The sequence below is a fragment of the Microtus ochrogaster genome, chromosome 10 (assembly GCF_000317375.1).
Source record: "Microtus ochrogaster isolate Prairie Vole_2 chromosome 10, MicOch1.0, whole genome shotgun sequence".
In the NCBI taxonomy this organism is placed as follows: domain Eukaryota; kingdom Metazoa; phylum Chordata; class Mammalia; order Rodentia; family Cricetidae; genus Microtus; species Microtus ochrogaster.
In genome coordinates this window covers 51,376,869-51,395,487 of record NC_022016.1, presented here as the reverse complement: position 1 = coordinate 51,395,487, position 18,619 = coordinate 51,376,869, and the positions used below count along the sequence as shown (strand labels likewise).

Below are 18,619 nucleotides of genomic sequence, written 5' to 3'. Positions count from 1 at the left end.
ACCTAACTTTTGCTAGCTCTGGAAACACAGCGTGGGTAGGCACTTCTACCTCCTGCACTTCTATCTGGGAACCTGCTGAGGCAGTGGCTGATTCTGAGCTACTCTTGCTCCTCGGGTCCCACCGATGAGATCATAGTGAGAACCCATGTCTGACTAACTGCCACCTGTTGCCCTAAGAGCTGGCAGCAAAGGCCCTTCTGGCTGAGCTCGGTGCATGGTTCCTGGGACGGTGCCTTCAAGAGGACCGTGAGAGAGGAACTGCGTGAAGGCCTCCCTGGGGAAGAAGGGCTCATGGAAAAAATGGCTGCCGCTGGTCTTTCGGGAACAGCTCTGGGCCTCTTTAGTCCTGGGTGGGTCCTCTGAGAAACCAGCGAGGAAGGAAGCCAGAGGGAATGGTGTGGATGGCTGAGAGCAGACTCTGGGCCTGGATTGTTACCCAGTTATTGCTTTTGTGGATTTAAGCCAAGTTGCTTAATTAACCTTTCTACGCCTCAGTTTTCTCATCTAAAATTGTGTCCTCTTGAAGTCATGGTGAGGAGCGAATGAGATCAAAATGGCTATCACACATCGTAACCTGTAGAGTCACTGTAGCTTCCGTGTGAGGCCCTGTCTCTCATTGCTGTGGTTGAGAACAGCTGCTGGGGCATTGATGGGGGACGTAAAGAAATGGAATCACTGTGCATTGAAGAGAGCTGAACTGCAGCCCCAGAGTTGTCTTCAGGCCTGGATGCAGGATGGCAGAGCCCCCGATCTGCCGTCTGGTCCCTGGTGACCTGACACTGGTGGGCCTCAGAGACCCCTCGTCCCAGCCTCCTCCGTCTCTTCCCAGGCCAGGCAGGCCTGTGACAAGCAGAACCAGGAACATGTGGTCACCCTAGGAACCGTGGGTGACATGGGACAGCCTTGCCTGCTCCACCGTGCCCACCCAAGCAGATGGAGACAGCCTGAGAATGAGAAGAAAATGCTTTTATGGTGAAGGGCGGAGCAGCTGCAGAGAGCCTGGAGAATCCCCCAGTCCAAACTCTTAGTCATTTCTGTTGGTGTGCGTTGTGTGCGCACACACTGTGTGCACACATGGTCACACCAGCGCTCCAGCGGGAAGGAATGAACACCTCTCCACCCACAGCGCTTCTCACAGGGAGGCCAGCCTACAGCTGCATTCATTGTGTAAGGGTGGGAATGTGGAATTCCACACCTTCCTGCCACACAGCTCTGCGTGGACAGGATGCCTGGAGGGACGAGGGACGCTGTGGGGCTTAAGGGGTCACTGCTTTTGCAGTGCACAGCTCTTGTGGAAATGGTTCTGTGGCCACTGACCATATCATGCTGTCTGAGATCCATTCTAGCTCCCTTGTCTCTAGATCTGTTTCTAACTCTGTCTGCCCTACCCGAATTCCATTGTAGCTAAGTCACCGGTGCTACAGTTTGAGCCCTGGAGGAGCCCTCGATATTGGCCCTTTGTCACCACGCCAGGGACCCCACTACAGGTGTCAGCCAGTTGCCTGTGTTTCTGGACACTTGGGGGATACAGGGTGGGGACAGTTGGAGAGGGACAATCAAGGACAGACCACAGGCAAGCGAGCTGCTTTCCCTGAAGAGTCTCCTCCTCCTGAGAGACACTGTGTTCCACCTCCTGCAGGCAAGAAGCCAAGGGTGAAGAGATCCTGTGGCCTGGACTCAGCCTAGAGGCCCCTCAGGCCTGGAGCCCCCAGCTGAATACTAGGAAGCAGGACCAAACGGAAGACTGGGGGCAGATGAGAGGGGAAGGACGCCAGGGTCATGACTGCAGCCCGGGTCCCCTGGGAGCTGATTCAACAGAAGAAAGCATATTGTCCCCTGGTCAGGAGACCCCAAGCCCAGGCCTGAGCAGCCTGTGAGGGCACATTCTGCCTCTCAGAGCACCAGCTCCTCTGTAGGGGCACCCACTGTTCACCTGCCAGAGAGGACTCATTCCAGAGTAGCGTGGTCATCCCCATGAGCTCCTCACAAGGTCCCCAGGGCCCAGCAGAGCCAGCTCAGGGAAAATATTGATACTCCAGCAATGGCTTGACCACAGGCTCGAGACAGCTGTACTAGACAGAACCCTTCCTTGCACACCCAGACTTGTCTTCCACTGCATGCAGCACTGCCCGGCTGTTCGCAGGACTGAGTGTGACCATGAACTTCCAGCACAGCTCTGGTTCTGGGACACCTTCAGGAGCAGCAAACATCCCCACGTTACTGCTCCTAGCTTGTCTCACTCACACACCCTCTCCAGACAGGAGCTATGGCCGCTCATCCCTGGATCCCAGCTCTGTGGGTTGGTCTGATGAACACAGGACGAGAGGCATTTTCCCAGCCTTTCTGCTAGGTGGAGGTGGAAGCTATCTTCTGCTTACTGTGGCCTCTCTGTCTTCTTCTAAGACAACTGCTGTTGCTAACTCTATAGAGTAGACCCACAACATTCAAGGAAGGCCAGCTGACTGGAGCTGTACTCTTTTTGGGAGGGATGGTACTTTATAAAGCATTTATTTATGTGTGCTCATGGTGCCATAGCCTGCCTGTGGGGATCAGAGGACAACCTATAAGAGTTGGTTCTCTCCACTGTGTGGCACCCAGAAGATCAAACTCAGGTCATCAGGCTTGGCAGCAAGCACCTCTACCCACTGAGCCATCTCACCAGTCCTTAGAGCTGCACTCTTGATCTTGGAACACTGCTTTCTGTGCTTTCTGGTCCATTGTGAGAATCTAGTCCCCTGAACTCAGTGACTAAATACCCGTTTAAAGAGAATTCGAAACTTTTTTGTTTTGTTTTGTTTTGAGACAGGGTTTCTCTGTAGCTTTGGTGCCTGTCCTGGAACTAGCTCTTGTAGACCAGCATGGCCTCGAACTCACAGAGATCCGCCTGCCTCTGCCTCCCAAGTGCTGGGATTAAATGTGTGCGTCACCACCGCTTGGCTAGCCTATAGACATCTTTTCAGTGCACAAGGAGCATGTATGTACAAGGTAGCTTTGAGGTTTCCTTCCTGCCCTAAGACAGAGATGTGTTTTTCCCTAGTGTGTTTTCCGTGTCTCCTGGGAGCTTGTCATTGTATGCGGACTGTGATGTACTAGTGTTCCCTGGGTCAGTACTGAGCATAGGAGTGCCTTTGCTTTTGGGAGAAATGTCCTTCCTTCCCAAGGCTCTGGGAACGAAGAAGGCAACGATCTGTCGAGGCAGGTCCTTGAGGGTCACAGTCATTCTCAAGTCAGCACATACCGTGGAATTTACCAGCTCAGGAAGAGGAGGGAGCATCGTTCTTGAGCAAAGGCTTCAGTCTCTTGACCGAGCTGGCTTTGGGGTCTGGTACCCAACATTGCATCTGGGTACCCAGGTCTTCCCCCACCTTCCTACTGCAGAACCAAACCGAAGAACTCATAGGGAACACGGCTCTGTACCCAAACCTGTCATCCCCGCAGCCCGTGTATGGAGCCTCAGCATGGTCCACAACAAAGAATGGCATGCTGCTGACGGCCAGCACCGCTTGGGAATGGTTGGTGGGTGTCAGGATGGCTTGATGGGGAGGGAGGCTAGGAGAGCTACAATCTCAGAGTTAGGGAGCTGGCTGGGAGCGGGGCATCGGGAGCCGGGCATCAGATCTGGGTTCTCTCATGACTCTGCTACTGACTTGCTCCGACTTTGGGCGTGTCTCTTTACCTTTTCAGCCTATGCTGCCCTGTCTTTAGAGTGGGTGGGATTGCACTAAAGGCAGAGTAGGGTGGCAAAGAGGTTTTGCTTCGCTTGCCAAAACTGATAGCTTTTGACCTCTTGGGATCTTTTCCTGGTGTCCGGAAAAGCATGCCTTGGTTATGTCCACGGCCTCCTGCCTGCCAGTCTGGGACCGGAAGTTTCTGCATGTGCTCTGCCAGTTTGCAGACCCAGGCCTATTGTCCCCACGTTTCTCCTAGAGGTCTCTCTGCTGTCTCCACTTTAGCACCGTTCACTGCCGGCCTGTGACTTAGACACCTCCATGGCATGGAGCCCTCCCTGAGACAGAATCATTAAATTGTTCTTCCCTGGGTGGGGCAAAAGTCAGCCTCCCTGAACTTGTGCCTGAAAAGATGCCATGGGCTCAGGAATAGCTTGCTGCCTTGGGTACTTTGCACCTTGGTTGTCAGTTTAATTTCTGTCTGCTAGAGGTATATAGAACTGCTGCTTTCTGACAGTCTAGGACAGTGACAGAGACTATTAATGAATGTTCTGTGAAATCATCGGATCCAAAGTGGCTCAGAAGGGAAAGGTGCTTGCTGCTAAGCCTGAGGACCTGAGTTCAATCCCTGGGACCCATATGATAGAAGGAAAGAACCAAGTCCCACAAATTGTCCTCTGATATCCACCCACGTGCCATGGTGCATACTCACATATATATGCATGCATACACACACACACATATAAAATAAATGTAAATTTGAAAAATAATTTATTTTATACCACAGCCCTGTGAAGCTGGTATTATCCCTTCCATTTTACAGGCAAGGAAGCCGAGGCTCAGAGAGTTAAGAGAGCGGCCTTCTGAGACCAAGCCTGTGCACCTCTCGCCAGATGCTCTCCTGGTCCCCAGTCCTGTCCCCAACCTTCTGTTCTTCTGGCTCCCCTGAAAAGCCCACGGCCTCCCGTTCTCTCGTCCTTCACAGGTTTCCATGTGATCTCCACCATCTCGAGTATCGTCCCGGAGAGCTGCCTGCTGATCGTAGTGGGGCTGCTGGTGGGGGGCCTGATCAAGGGCGTTGGCGAGACGCCCCCCTTCCTGCAGTCAGACGTCTTCTTCCTCTTCCTGCTGCCACCCATCATCCTGGATGCGGGCTACTTCCTGCCACTGCGGCAGTTCACGGAGAACCTGGGCACCATCCTGATCTTTGCTGTGGTGGGCACACTGTGGAATGCTTTCTTCCTGGGTGGCCTCCTGTATGCTGTGTGCCTGGTGGGCGGTGAGCAGATCAACAACATCGGCCTGCTGGACACCCTGCTCTTCGGCAGCATCATCTCGGCCGTGGACCCGGTGGCTGTGCTGGCTGTCTTCGAGGAGATCCACATCAACGAACTGCTGCACATCCTTGTCTTCGGGGAGTCCCTGCTCAATGACGCCGTCACTGTGGTGAGGGGTCAGGCCACACCACACGCACATGGGGCACAGGCAATGCCTAATCCTTCCACTGGTGATAATGTGGATGGCCATGTCTCTCCGTGCTTGTGTGTCAGACAAGCAATGGAATGTGGATTCTCTTTCTTACTTCCGGACAACCTGAGGAGAGATGCTCTATTCTCATCTTAGAGAACTAGAGACAGCCGTGGAAGTCAGACAACTTGCTAGAGTGTGGCAGAGCTAAGGTTTTAGGCAGTGAGCTTAATCTAGTCTGTTGCCCTGCAGGACCTGAGCTCTTGGCCCAGTAGGTCATTTGCTCCCTGGCCAGCTTGCATTTTGTTGCTGTCTTGCCCAATTGCTGAACTGCTTCGTGCTTTCCTTTCTTCATAGCCCATTTAACCTCCAAAAAGCCTTTTAGCTCCAAGAATTGGTATGTGCAGGGTTTGGGCAAAGGAAATGAGGAGTCTGCTCCCCCAAACCTCTAAAGCATCATAAGTGAATTTAGTAGGTCAGGATTGACTACTTTTTTTGTGTGACTTTAAGCAAGAGACTCCTCTTCTAGGCCTGTTTTCAAGTGACAGAGTAGTAGTGTTGTCTGCCACAGGCCAGGGGAGAGCTCTGTGGGCTTCCTCAGGAAGCAGGTGTGTGCACGCACATTAGTCCCCTCCAGAACTGGGCTCCTAAGAAAGGGTCTGTACACACAGGAAAACACAAACGACAGAGGTCCATGCCCAGTCCTGCTGGCACCGCACTCTGTCATCTCCAGCCCCTCTGGATGTAATAGAAAGTAGGGACAGAAGAGTGCTTCCTAGCCTTGGCCTCAGCGTCTTCCCGTGCCCCTCACCACTTCTTATACAGCGGAGTCTAGCCTGATCATTCAGTTCTCTATCTTGGTTTCTTTAGCAGCAGCCCCTGCCAAGGGACACAAAAGCCTCAGCTCATGCAGGATGCACCAAAGTTAGTCTCTCATTTTCCTAGGATTCCTATAGGAATTCTCCCAAGCCATCTGCTGCTTTTTCTCATGGCGGGAGTAGTGTGAGCTCAGGCCACATTGGGCGCCAAAATGTGGGCGTATCAAAGAGTTCCACAATAGCCTGGAATGAGTATAACAAAGGTTTATTTATTTGGGGATAAACTCACAGTAAGGGTAGCCATCTGTGGTCCTCTGTGTGCATGGAAGCTGGGAGCCGAATCCAGCAGAAAAAAGGGGCCATGCATGATTTTCATGTGCACTTCTAGTCCTGAGATCATGCCCAAAATGGGCCGATATCTAAAAGGCTATTGACTTAAGAAATTCCCACAATGGAGTAATTCTTATTAATGTGTATCTGAAGCCAGTTGGTACCTGAGTTGAACCCTGCCCAGCTGAGTCTGGATAGGAATTCATGTTGACACTACTGGAAACAGTGACATACTTTCATCGAGTTGATAACTCAGATCTGGGTGTGTAGGATCTATGTCATCTCCTGACAGTAGTGACAGTGGTGACCATGTGGCCAATGTTCAGATGCTTCCAGTCTGAATGTAGCTTGCCTTATCTGGTTTGCATATCCATTGGGGTTTCTGTTGCTGTGATAAAATACCAGAGCAAAAGCATCTGAGGAGGAAAGGTTTGTTTGAGCCTACAGCCAGGTCAGGTCATATCCCATGACCGAGGGAAGTCAGGACAGGAACTCAGGGCGGGACCCTGGAGGTCGGGGCTGAAGCAGCAGCTGTGGAGGAACGCTGTTTATTGACTTGCTCAGTCTGCTTCCCTGTACAACCAGGACCACCTGCCCACAGTGAGCTGTGTCCTCCCTCGTCAGCCTTTTAATCAAAAAAATTCCCCATAGCATTGGCTCCAGGAAGTCTGCTTCTGCTGGAGAGTCATTCTCCCAGCTGAAGGTCTTCTTCCCAGGTAACTCTAGCAAAGAACAGCCAGGCTATGGCATTCTGATCCAAGTGTTCCCTCATGAAGAAATGGAGGCATTAGGAGGCTCCACCAGCTAATGCGTGAGATGCTAGAGTCACATGACCCCCACCGGCCTCCACCATGTTCTCTCTCTACTTGTCACACTGATCATAGCTGCAGGCTAGAAAGGACCCGACCTCTGTACTGTTCCAGTGGCCCGTGTGGCAGACCATGAGCGCACATGAGCGTCCCCAGACCAGGAGTGAGGTTAGCCTTGGGCAGAGCACACCTGCTGCTGAGGCCTCTCCTGTCCCCCAGGCAGGTGTGAAACACCAGCAGCACTGGGGCCCAGCGAGTGCCCAGCATCTGCCCTTCCTGCCAGGCCCCTTTGGACCTTTTCTAGAGCTTGGTACAGCTGTAAACACCATATTTCCAAGACAGTGATGCTGCACCCAAGCTGCCTGGCATTAGCTCTCTGTCCTTTCACCCTCTCCTGTCTGCTCCCCCTTCCTTCCAAGCCTGGGAACTCCCCATCTGCTTCCTGGCAGAGCTGTCTGGGGCTGGATTTGAGTAGCCTGGGGAGCCGCCATGTTGGTCCCTCAGAACAAAACCCAGAGACTGAGGGAACAAGTTCTGGGCCTGGTCCTGCCCCTTGGTGGCCCCCCGGCATGTTAGTTGATATGTCTGAGCCTCACTGTAGCAAGGAGATAGGTATAGGTATCCTTGGCCTGCATACCAATAGAGATAGTCGGTACGTGATGACCACTGCAGACTTTCCCATTGCCAGGCTGGGAAGCTGTAGAGGCCTCCAGCTCCACAGCGTCTGAGTTTGGCTGTTCCTTGGAACTACCTGGGCAGCTTGTTTAAATGGGGATTTGCCAGTCCCTCTTGGTGGATCCCAGGTTGCAGTGACCTAGCCCGTGCACTTCCAGAGGTTAACGACAGGTCCTATCCTGGTTTGCTATTGGAACTGGCCTGCTTTATACAAGGTCAAGCAGTGAGATACGTAGACCTGTTGGCACCAGTGGCGGCAGCAGCACAGGGAGTATTGTGCTGAGCACTCTATTAGCTTACTTCTATGACAGCCCTTTGACGTGGGCACTGCGCTTGCTCCCAGCTCTTGGAAACTGAAGCACAGAAGATTGGGTTACCTGCCGTGTGTAAGAAGAATTGCCGCTTGGCTGCCCAGCTTTAGAGCTTGCATTCATGACCAGCAGGTTGGGCCGCAGGCCTCCAAAGAAGAAGGTCCCGGCCCCCAGGCCAAGGTTCTGTACCTACTCAGCACTAGGGTTTCTCTGCTGCATGTAGGCTATGTTCATGGCTGTGGGCTGTGGAGGGTAGGATAAACATGGGTGGGATAACCAGGGAGCCGTGGGGCTAGGCCCTGCCCTCCTGCCCACCAGCCTGCCTGCCCTCTCCAGGTCCTCTATCACCTCTTTGAGGAGTTTGCCAGCTATGAGTATGTGGGCATCTCGGACATCTTCCTTGGCTTCCTGAGCTTCTTCGTAGTGTCCCTCGGCGGAGTGTTTGTGGGCGTGGTCTACGGGGTCATCGCAGCCTTCACCTCACGGTTCACCTCCCACATCCGGGTCATCGAGCCGCTCTTCGTATTCCTCTACAGCTACATGGCTTACCTGTCAGCCGAGCTCTTCCACCTGTCGGGAATCATGGCGTGAGTCGGGCACGACAGGTGATGGGCTGGGTAGGGGAAGCCACTTAGCATGACATCCCCACGTCTGTGGTCGCCAAGAAGCTCCCCAGCACCTGAACTCTGGGCTCCAGACTTCGCTGGTATCCACTGGAATGATCCAGGTCTTTAGCGGATTGGGCTCTGGGGTTCAGGATTATGAAGATTGCCTGAAAGCGGATGAAGCAGAAAAACAACCTGTGTTGGCTAGGCTCAGTCACAGGAGGCAGAATCTCATGCTGCCTGAAGTCTTAGGTCTCAGTCCTGCCACAGGCTCCCTAGAAAGGCCTTACCAGCATTTACCAAGCCTGAGTCGCAAAAGCCCTGAGGCCTCTGCTGAGTTTGCAGTGGGCCATGGGAAGAGTCAGTGAGGGACAAGGAGAACAGAAGTGTGAGGCCAGTCTAAACTGGGGGACTCTGGGTAGTGGGGACAAGCCTGCAGAGTTCCCCAGAGCAGTGGTTGTCAACCTGTGGGTGGTGACCCTTTCACAGGGGTCACCCAGGGCCACTAGAAAACACAGATATTTTCATTATGATTCATAACACTAGCAAAATTACAGTTATGAAGTACATTGAAAATAATATTATGTTTGGGGGTCACCGCAGCGTGAGGAACTATAAAGGGTCGCAGCATTAGGAGGGTTGAGAACCACTGCCCTAGTGGGACCCTGTGCCTTGGGAGCATCGCACATGGAGGGAGTGAACCCGAGAGACCACATTGGGCAGATGCAGTGTGGCCCTGGAGACAAGGCCAAGGCTTTGGAGTTGAGTGGACTCACCTTAGACAAGTGGAGGTGACTTTATTTTCCCAAAAGTTCTGCCTCTTGTCTGAAAACGCAAGAATTCGCTGGCCCCGTGTATACTTAATGTGAGGGTCAAGGTCCAGCGGGTATCTGGTCCTTCTGCGTTCCTAGAGGCAGGTGGTTGGTCAGCCTGTTAGCAGTGGCGCAGCTCACCCCGAACCCTTTCCTTCTCTACCCCAAGCCTTATTGCCTCAGGAGTGGTGATGCGTCCCTACGTGGAAGCCAACATCTCCCACAAGTCCCACACCACCATCAAATACTTCCTGAAGATGTGGAGCAGCGTCAGCGAGACCCTCATCTTCATCTTCCTCGGGGTCTCCACTGTGGCTGGCTCCCACCAGTGGAACTGGACCTTCGTCATCAGCACCCTGCTCTTCTGCCTCATTGCCCGGGTCCTGGGTAAGGGCCAGATGCAGCCTGAGGGAGGAATGCGTGACCAACTGTGTGACCGTGCGAGTGCTGTGGAGGGGCTGTGATACAGTGTGAGGCCAGGCCCAGGTCACGGGAGGAGTGTGTGTGTGTGTGTGTGTGTGTGTGTGTGTGTGTGTGTGTGACAGCAACTGTGTGGAGGAGACAGGCTGTGTGTGTGGTAAGGTACAGTACTAGCTGGGTTGTATCGTATGGTACAATATGTAGAAGAGGTGGCCTGTGGGTGTCCAGTACAGTGTATTGAGGGTGCTGGCTGTTGGGTGTCTATAATATAGCATGTGGAGGGGCTGAGTTGTGGGGTATGTCCAGTACAGTCTGTAGAGGAGCTAAAGTGTGGGTGTATCTATGACAGCGTATTGAGGGACCGAGATGTGGGTATCTGTGGTATAGGTGTAGAGGGCTAAGTTGTGGGGTCGACAGCGTGAGTGGCTGAGCTGTGGGTGTACAGTGTGCGGAGAGGCCGGTTTGTGAGATGCGTATACTGCAGTGTGTTCCTGGCTGAGTGTGTGTGTGTGTGTGTGTGTGTGTGTGTGTGGACACGGAGCTGTCTGTGTGATGTGTGTGTGTGTGGACACAGAGCTGTCTGTGTGATGGTCTGTGTGTGTGTGTGGTGGTGGTGGTGGTGGTGGTGGTGGTGGTGTGTGGGTGTGTGTGGACACGGAGCCGTCTGTGTGATGGTCTGTGTGTTGTTTGGGGTTTTCTTGTTTGTTTGAGATAAGGTCTTACTATGTAGACCAGGCTGGGCTAGAACTCTTGGAAATTCTTCTACCCAGCCTCATGAGTACTGGGATTATAGGTGTAAGCTGCCTGTAAAGAGTTTTGTGGGGTTTTTATTGTTGGCAAGCAGGTTTTGTCTGTGTGTTTAGTGATGCTGGGGATCAAGCTGAGGACCCCAGGCATGTGGGGCAAAGCACCCTTCTGCGTCCCTCTCCTCACTGCCTGCATTGTGAAGTACACTTTATTACAGACAGTTCCCAATATATAGAAAAGGAGAGACAATAAGATAGTTATTTCCCTGCTGCTCATCTGTTTTAATAAGTAACGATTCATTACCACTCTGTTTCCTCATCCCTTGACACATAGCCCCTGAAGGTCTCTGAGAGTTCTTCACTTCACTCAGAAGTGAGTGAGCTAAATGGGCTTAGTGGGAGGGGCTTCCTGGGCCACCTGACCTCTCCTCTGCCTGCTCCCTGGTAGGTGTGCTGGGCCTGACCTGGTTCATCAACAAGTTCCGCATTGTCAAGCTGACCCCCAAGGACCAGTTCATCATCGCTTATGGGGGCCTGCGAGGGGCCATCGCCTTCTCCCTGGGCTACCTCCTGGACAAGAAGCACTTCCCCATGTGTGACCTGTTCCTCACTGCCATCATCACGGTCATCTTTTTCACAGTCTTTGTGCAGGTGCTGGGCCTGGGATGGGCATGTCCCTGCCTTGGGGGCCCTGACTTTTCTGCTGGAAAGGGCTATAGGTACCCTGTAGCTAACTTGCCACATGACTTTGGGCAAGCCATCCTGCTTTGTGGCCTCAGCTCCCAGCTGTGGTAGTGAACATTGTGAAATCAATGGTTAGTGTGTGAAGTGACCAGAGTATGCCCAGCTCTGTTGAGAGCCGTGGATGTCACATGCGTAGCTGGCAGGCCCGAGATCTGACTGTCCCAGCTCAGGGCAGGGCTGCGGTGGTTTCCTGGTTATTGTTTCTAGCATTGTAGAACAGGCAGCTGAACACCTCTTGAGCCGGGAAGCCTGAGGCCTGGGCTCAGCCCAGTGTACACTAGCTGTGTTTCTTGGGAAGGTACTCCTGTCTGTGTCTCAGTTCTCCATTTGTGAGGTGAGGAGACCCGGCCAGATGATCCCAAGAGTCCTTCAAGCCTGCTGGTCAGTGACTGCTGGGCATTTAAATGACCCGTCTCTACCCACCTCTCAAGGGAGTCTGTGTGGTATGTTGCCCACTGCTCTCCTGTAGCTGCCTGGCCTAGAACAGGTGACAAACTGTTGGCCTCTATTTCTCTTGCATCCTCTGCCTTGCCTGGGCACCTCACACGGTGCCAGAAGGACACACCTTTGCCTTCTCATGAGAGAAAGATATGGGGAGACCTCCTGGATGGGGCGCAGTTTCTGTCCTTTCACAGGAGCGAGCTCCTCTTTGCCCTCTTTCCCGCTCCATCCTCAGACACCCTGCCTTCTCTTGACTTTGCTGTTGAGTCTGTTCAGTGGATTTCCAAGCCCGCTTTCACTGAAGGTGGCATGGTTCTGACCCCCTTGAACCAGCCTGCCTCTGGGTCTGCTCTTTTTGGCCCTAGGAAATCCCTCAGCCTCTGTACTGCTCAGTTCCCTCATCTGTAAAATGGGAACATTTTAAGGAGCCATCTTTCCGGGATATTGCAGGTATTGAAGCCCAAATCCTAGGAAAACACTAAGAACCTGAAAGGGGGGCAGTGCTGAGGTTCTCTGTCTGCAGGGGGCTGTGTGGGGGTGGTTCTCTGTCTGAGGGACAGTGCTGAGGTTCTCTGTCTGCAGGGGGCAGTGCGGAGGTGGTCCTCTGTCTGAGGGACAGTGCTGAGGTTCTCTGTCTGCAGGGGGCGGTGTGGAGGTGGTCCTCTGTCTGAGGGACAGTGCTGAGGTTCTCTGTCTGCAGGCCTGACTTCTTGGGCTGCAGAGCAGATTGGTGATAGAGCCCACACTGAACCCAGGCCCCAACTAGACAGGCAATGAGGCTTGTTCCACAGGTTGGGCTGGTAGAACTCTGACAGGAAGAAGTGCACTTTAAAGACCTGCCTTTATTTACATAGTGAGGTAGAGAGTGAGAAGCCCAGTCCTGGGAGATTGAGGGCCTCAAAGGGGAGATTCTCCTTGCCTTGGGGTGGGGTGCCCCTCAGGGAGAAGGGATGTTCCTCAGCCTCCCTGCGAAGGTAGCAGAACCAGGATGTCTGACTCTCACCTGCCCTCCAGGGTATGACCATTCGGCCCTTGGTAGACCTGTTGGCTGTGAAGAAAAAGCAAGAAACTAAGCGTTCCATCAACGAGGAGATCCACACCCAGGTACTGGAGGCTGGGCTGGGCCTTGGGTTGCAGGAGAAGGCTGGAGCTGGGGCGCAGCTGGGCCTTAAGCGTACCCTCCTTCATATCAGTGCTAGGTGATCTCTCAGCCCCTGGAGGTCCCCCACCAGACTCTAGCTGAAGGGGAAGTGTGGTGTGAGCAGTTGGGAGCCCAAGAGGCTGTTATACCACCCCTGGCTCTACTTGACACCAACCTCTGTCATTAGTTGCACATGGGTTGGGGGGGGGCACACCAGAGTGTGTGGCCTGGGCTTCAGGATGAGTAAGGGGAAAGCGCCACCTCCTGGCTACTCCTGGAACTACAGGGCCCGGCTAAGCAGACTATGGGTGAAGGTGGGTGGGGTAGGGAAGGAGCCCAGTAGTAAGGCTTGACCTGGCCCTGGGCCCATTTCAGTTCCTGGACCACCTTCTGACAGGCATCGAGGACATCTGTGGTCACTATGGCCACCATCACTGGAAGGACAAGTAGGTGAAGGTCTGGTGGGCAGGAGGGTGGGGAGAACATTTAAGGGTCCTTGGGGGCCTGGGCATCTTCTCATGCCTAGGAACTAGCCCCATCCACCTCCCTCCTCCCACAGGCTCAACCGGTTTAATAAGAAGTACGTGAAGAAGTGTCTGATAGCTGGCGAGCGCTCCAAAGAGCCCCAGCTCATTGCCTTCTACCACAAGATGGAGATGAAGCAGGCCATCGAGCTGGTGGAAAGTGGAGGCATGGGCAAGATCCCGTCTGCTGTTTCCACTGTCTCAATGCAGTGAGTGCCACTGCCAACCTGGGCAGCATCTGTACCCATGTTAGCTCCCCCAGCCATAGCCTGGGATGGCCACCAGGGCCGTGTTGTTTAGCTAATCAAGGTGGCCTTTGACTTGAAGCCATACTAGGGCTTAGGACTTTGACTACACACCCCTGGGCTGTCTGCCAGTATGGCCTCCTGCTGCCAAAATGGTGACCTAACCTGTGTTCTGTTGTCCCAGGAACATCCACCCCAAGTCCATGGCTTCAGAGCGCATATTGCCAGCGCTGTCCAAGGACAAGGAGGAGGAGATTCGCAAAATCTTGAGGAGCAACCTGCAGAAGACCCGGCAGCGGGTGAGGTCCTGCCCCAGCCTGGCGCCTTCTTAGCTGCTCTCCTCTGAGCCTCCTTGGCACCTACCATGCCCTTCTCCTGTCCCCCATACAGCCAGGCCTCCTTGGCCGTGGCCTCCTCCCCTCCCCTGATGACTGTTCTGCCCTCAGCTGCGGTCCTACAACAGACACACGCTGGTGGCCGACCCTTACGAGGAAGCCTGGAACCAGATGCTGCTCCGGAGGCAGAAGGCCCGGCAGCTGGAGCAGAAGGTGCGTGTCAGGCTGGGCCTGCCTTTCGCGCATGCTCGAGACTGGATTCCTCTTCTGCACTCTCACCCTAGGGCACCTCCGGCTCTGCTGGGCTCCTCTGAGGGCCTGCACCTGTTTTAGAAACAGACACAGCCTAGGAGGTTTGTTAGTGGAGTGAGGCTTTGGGCTTTATCCCCTGAGGAGCCATGCTGAGAAAGGGTGGGGATGACACAGAGAGAGGAACAAGTGAGCTCAAGGGACACTGGGAAGTGGAGCTAAGCAAGACTTGGTGACTGGGTTACCAGTTTGAGGTGGGGTCACTGGGAGGAAAGGAATCTAAAGGGGCTGGTAGAAGTCAGAGTGCCCAGGAAAGGAACAAGGCTTGATGCTAGGTCAGGAGCTGAGCTCAGCTGCGGTGGTACTGGGGGCCATACGGGACTTCGACATGCTGCCTCGGGTTGTGTTTTATTGCTATTATTTTAATCTAGAATCTTGGGGTCAGCTGTGGGCTGGAGGCAAGGCTAGCACAAAGTAGATCTGTTTGAGTTTGCCCAGGAAGGTGGCACAGCTTTGCCGAGAGCCTGGGACAAGTCCCCTGAAGGCCCCAAAGTGTCATTGTGGGTGCCGGTACGGACAAAGAGAGTGCCCATCGAGGAACCATTGTCTCAGTGTCTTCCAGAGGACTTCTGCCAGCCCACTGCCCACACTCACCCTGTCTGCTCTCTCTGTCAGATCAGCAACTACCTGACGGTGCCGGCCCACAAGCTAGACTCACCCACCATGTCACGGGCCCGTATAGGCTCAGGTAAGGTTAAAGAGGCCCTCAGGCTGGGTGTTTGTGCCAGCGAGAGCCTCAGAATCATAGGGGAAGATGAGCTTTTCCCATCATGACGTCTTCTCAAACCTTGAGTTATGTCCACACTGGGAGGGCTGGGTGTTCACAGAGAGGGCAGCATAGCTCTGCGCTGAAACCCAGGCACAGAGGTGCTGCCGGGGGGACTCAGGGTGAAGCAACAGCACAGAGCATCCTGTAGGGAGGCAGAAGTCACTAGTCCGTGAAGAGGAACAGGGACGTAGGCCTGCGGGTCATGGCTCGGGAAAAAGCCCATTTCTTTCTCTTTAAAAAAAAAATTATATATATAAAACTACCTTATGTGCATTGGTGTGAGGGTGTCAGATCCCCTGGAACTGGAGTTACAGACAGTTATGAGCTGCCATGTGGGTGCTGGGAATTGAACCCTGGTCCTCTGCAAGAGCAACCAGTTCTCTTAACTGCTGAGCCATCTCTCCAGCCCAAAGCCCTATTTTTTAACCTGTGGGACACCAGTAGGAACCCCTGACCCAAGGAGGGCACCCATGTGATGGAAGAGCAGCAGCTGGTAACCGGCGTGAAGCCCTTAGACACAGATGCACTCTTGGGAAGGTCTGAGAGCCGCTAGCACAGGCTGAAAGGGTCCCTGAGGTGTGGCCCACACTGAGCAGGGCTCAGGGGCGGAGCCCGTCCACCCATCCATGCTTTGTTTTCAATCCACAGATCCGTTGGCCTATGAGCCCAAGGCAGATCTGCCTGTTATCACCATCGACCCAGCATCCCCACAGTCACCTGAGTCTGTGGACCTGGTGAATGAGGAGCTGAAGGGCAAGGTCCTAGGGCTAAACCGGGATCCAACAAGGATGACTCGGGAGGAGGAAGATGAAGATGAGGATGGCGTCATCATGATGCGGAGCAAGGAGCCCTCATCCCCAGGCACTGATGATGTCTTCACTCCTGGACCAAGTGACAGCCCCAGCTCCCAGAGGATACAGCGCTGCCTCAGTGACCCAGGCCCTCACCCCGAGCCCGGGGAGGGAGAGCCTTTCATCCCCAAAGGGCAGTAGGCCCAGGCCAGTGGGTGTCCCATAGACTCTCCCACAGAGTGGGGACTGGGTGCTCCCCTTGCCCTTTGACCTGGATTGGCCCTGCCCCCTTCCTACGCATGGCAGCTGGGTCCACAGCCCCCACTGCAGCACGGCTTGCCCTGCCTCCTGGGAAGTGTCCTCTCCCACCAGAACTGCCTTTCCAATCCATTTGGCAGAGAGTTGGGCTGGTGAGGCGGGCTCTGCCCTATCTCTAGAGCCAGGCTCTCCCGTCCTGGACCAGGGCTCCACGAGGCCCTCCCTTCCCACGGCCCCCTCCTCATCCAGACCAATTTTCCATCTTTGATCATCATTTCTAACCAAAGAGCCTCTGGCTCCACTGTGGCCCCACCAGGAAAGGAGGGAGCCGAACCTTCCTTGGCCTTGACGGGGCTTCCTGAATCAGAGGACAACAGGCATGTGGTTGGGAGACAGACGGGGACCCATGGCCGACCCACGCTATTCCTGCCAGCCATGGCACCCTGGCCCGCCACTTGAGCTGCTGGCTCGGGGCACCTCTGAGCTCCTGCTGGGTACTGTGACTGGGGGATGAGGACCACGGGCCTCCTGGGGCTGGGGCTGGAGGGCTGCCCGCGCTCCAGGTAGTGCTGCCTTCTCACAATGTTGCACCTCCACATAAGTACGATTCCGTTTGCACAGAGGCACTCCTGTTTCCAGACCCTGGAGACTGCACACCAGTCAGCCCCACCCTCTTCCCCTCCTTCCTTCCCGCTGTCTACCGCCTTCCCCTAAATCGAACTTCTGCCCACTGGGCTCTTGCCCACGGCACTGATTGAGATGTGGCCCAACTTGCCGGGATTCAAGCTCACGAGCAAGTGGCCTCCTGGCACCTACCTTGCTCACGGGCCTGCTTTACTCTGTTGGCCTGTTCCACCACCACCCCCATCTGACCCCTCTCTTACCTGCATACATAGCTTGCAGTGAAGCCCAGCCCTGGGAATAAGGCTTCCGCTGAGGGTGCCCTGTGCTGGCCAGGGCTGCTGGAGTAGACAGAGCACTGGACCCCAGAGGCCTTTGCTCACAAGCACATACTCCCTTCTGCCACCATGGCTGGGCACAAGCCCACGGGTGCCTGTCCAGCCTCCAAGCACTCCCTCCCCAGGATAGTGCAGTAGTCAGAGGGGTCCCTCCCGGGGTGGGGCCATGGGTGCTTGGCCCAGCTGTCTCCTCTCCATGCAAGTGCTGTTTCGGGCAGGAGTTGCCATGTAAGGTGACATCGACAACCATGTACAAAGCCACTGCAGCTGCCGCCGCTCTGCCACCTGTACAAAAGAAACTGAACCTTTTTCATATTCTAATAAATCAATGTGAGTTTTTTATAAGAGTCCAGGGCTGCTTCCTGGGAGCAAAGGCGCCTGAGGAACTAAGTTCAGAGCCTGGCACAGAGACACCGCCACCATCATCTGCTGGTGGGGTTGATACTGTGTGCCAAGTGCTGGAGACACGGTGTGATGGGGTACCGTGTCTGTGCTCAGGGCCTCAGCTCAGTGCTGAAGGGCAGCAGTTCCCAGTGCCCACGCGGCTAGAAACCCCAGTGTGTGAGTGGGAACAGCAGGGCAGCCGGCTGTTATCAGGGAGACTTCTGACTGGCACCCAGGACTGGCTCCTGCTGAGGCCAGTGGAGACATTGAGGCCCAAGGAAGGCCAAGGCGAGTTTTCTCTACTTTTCCCCTAACAAGTCTGTTTGCTCCGCTTGCTAAAAGCCAGTATGTCTGTCTTCTAGGAACAGAGGGAGAGGATGGGACCTTGTAGTTTATGTTTGGGACCTGAGGGCAGTGCAAAGCCTCTGAAGCCCTGTGCTCTCATCTGGGAAAGCGGGACCATCCAGTCCCTGTATGTACCCTGTTGGAATAAGGGGTTTGTGTGTAATGCAGAGCTGGGAACTGAGCGGCATTTCCAGTAGTTGACCACCAGAGGGCAGTGAGTTCTCAGCCCAGAGGAATCTGTACTTTCCAAGAGGCTCTGCCAAGCCTGGGACCTGGATTCAGAGCTGACCTTACAGAGGATATCTGAAGGGGGCCATGCCAAAAGGATTATAGGAAAGGACCACCTTGCATCCCTGTGTTGCTGTCCCAGCAGGGAACCGCTGGAACACTCTGAAGGTGCAGGCAGTGTTATGAATACCACCAAGGATGAGGCCCAATAGAGCTCACTTTAGGGAAACATCCCCCACCCCTCAACCAGCGCAGGCTCTGCCTGATCCCAGGCAGGAGGGATAGAAGTAGAAGGGTTCCTTGAGGCCAACCTGGGGCTCCAAGGCCACACCCCATTTCAAGGATAGCAACAAGCCGGGCGATGGTGGCAGACGCCTTTAATCCCAGCATTCGGGAGGCAGAGGCAGGCGGATCACTGTGAGTTCGAGACCAGCCTGGTCTACAGAGCTAGTTCCAGGACAGGCTCCAAAGCCACAGAGAAACCC

At 54.4% G+C, this 18,619-nt stretch overlaps 1 protein-coding gene across 1 annotated transcript in view; it reads left to right on the top strand.

The window, feature by feature from the left end:
• Slc9a1 (solute carrier family 9 member A1) overlaps positions 1-17,519 on the top strand; it is a 93,619-nt gene extending 76,100 nt beyond the window's left edge. The window contains exons 4-14 of the mRNA XM_013348308.2: positions 4,537-5,114; positions 8,415-8,665; positions 9,665-9,882; positions 11,110-11,312; positions 12,861-12,950; positions 13,363-13,433; positions 13,547-13,720; positions 13,941-14,055; positions 14,203-14,304; positions 15,016-15,088; positions 15,818-17,519. Of these exons, the coding sequence (XP_013203762.1) occupies positions 4,537-5,114; positions 8,415-8,665; positions 9,665-9,882; positions 11,110-11,312; positions 12,861-12,950; positions 13,363-13,433; positions 13,547-13,720; positions 13,941-14,055; positions 14,203-14,304; positions 15,016-15,088; positions 15,818-16,161 (2,219 nt within the window). The 3' untranslated portion in view covers positions 16,162-17,519. The remainder of the gene's footprint in view (positions 1-4,536; positions 5,115-8,414; positions 8,666-9,664; positions 9,883-11,109; positions 11,313-12,860; positions 12,951-13,362; positions 13,434-13,546; positions 13,721-13,940; positions 14,056-14,202; positions 14,305-15,015; positions 15,089-15,817) is intronic.
• The last annotated feature ends 1,100 nt before the right edge of the window (positions 17,520-18,619 follow it).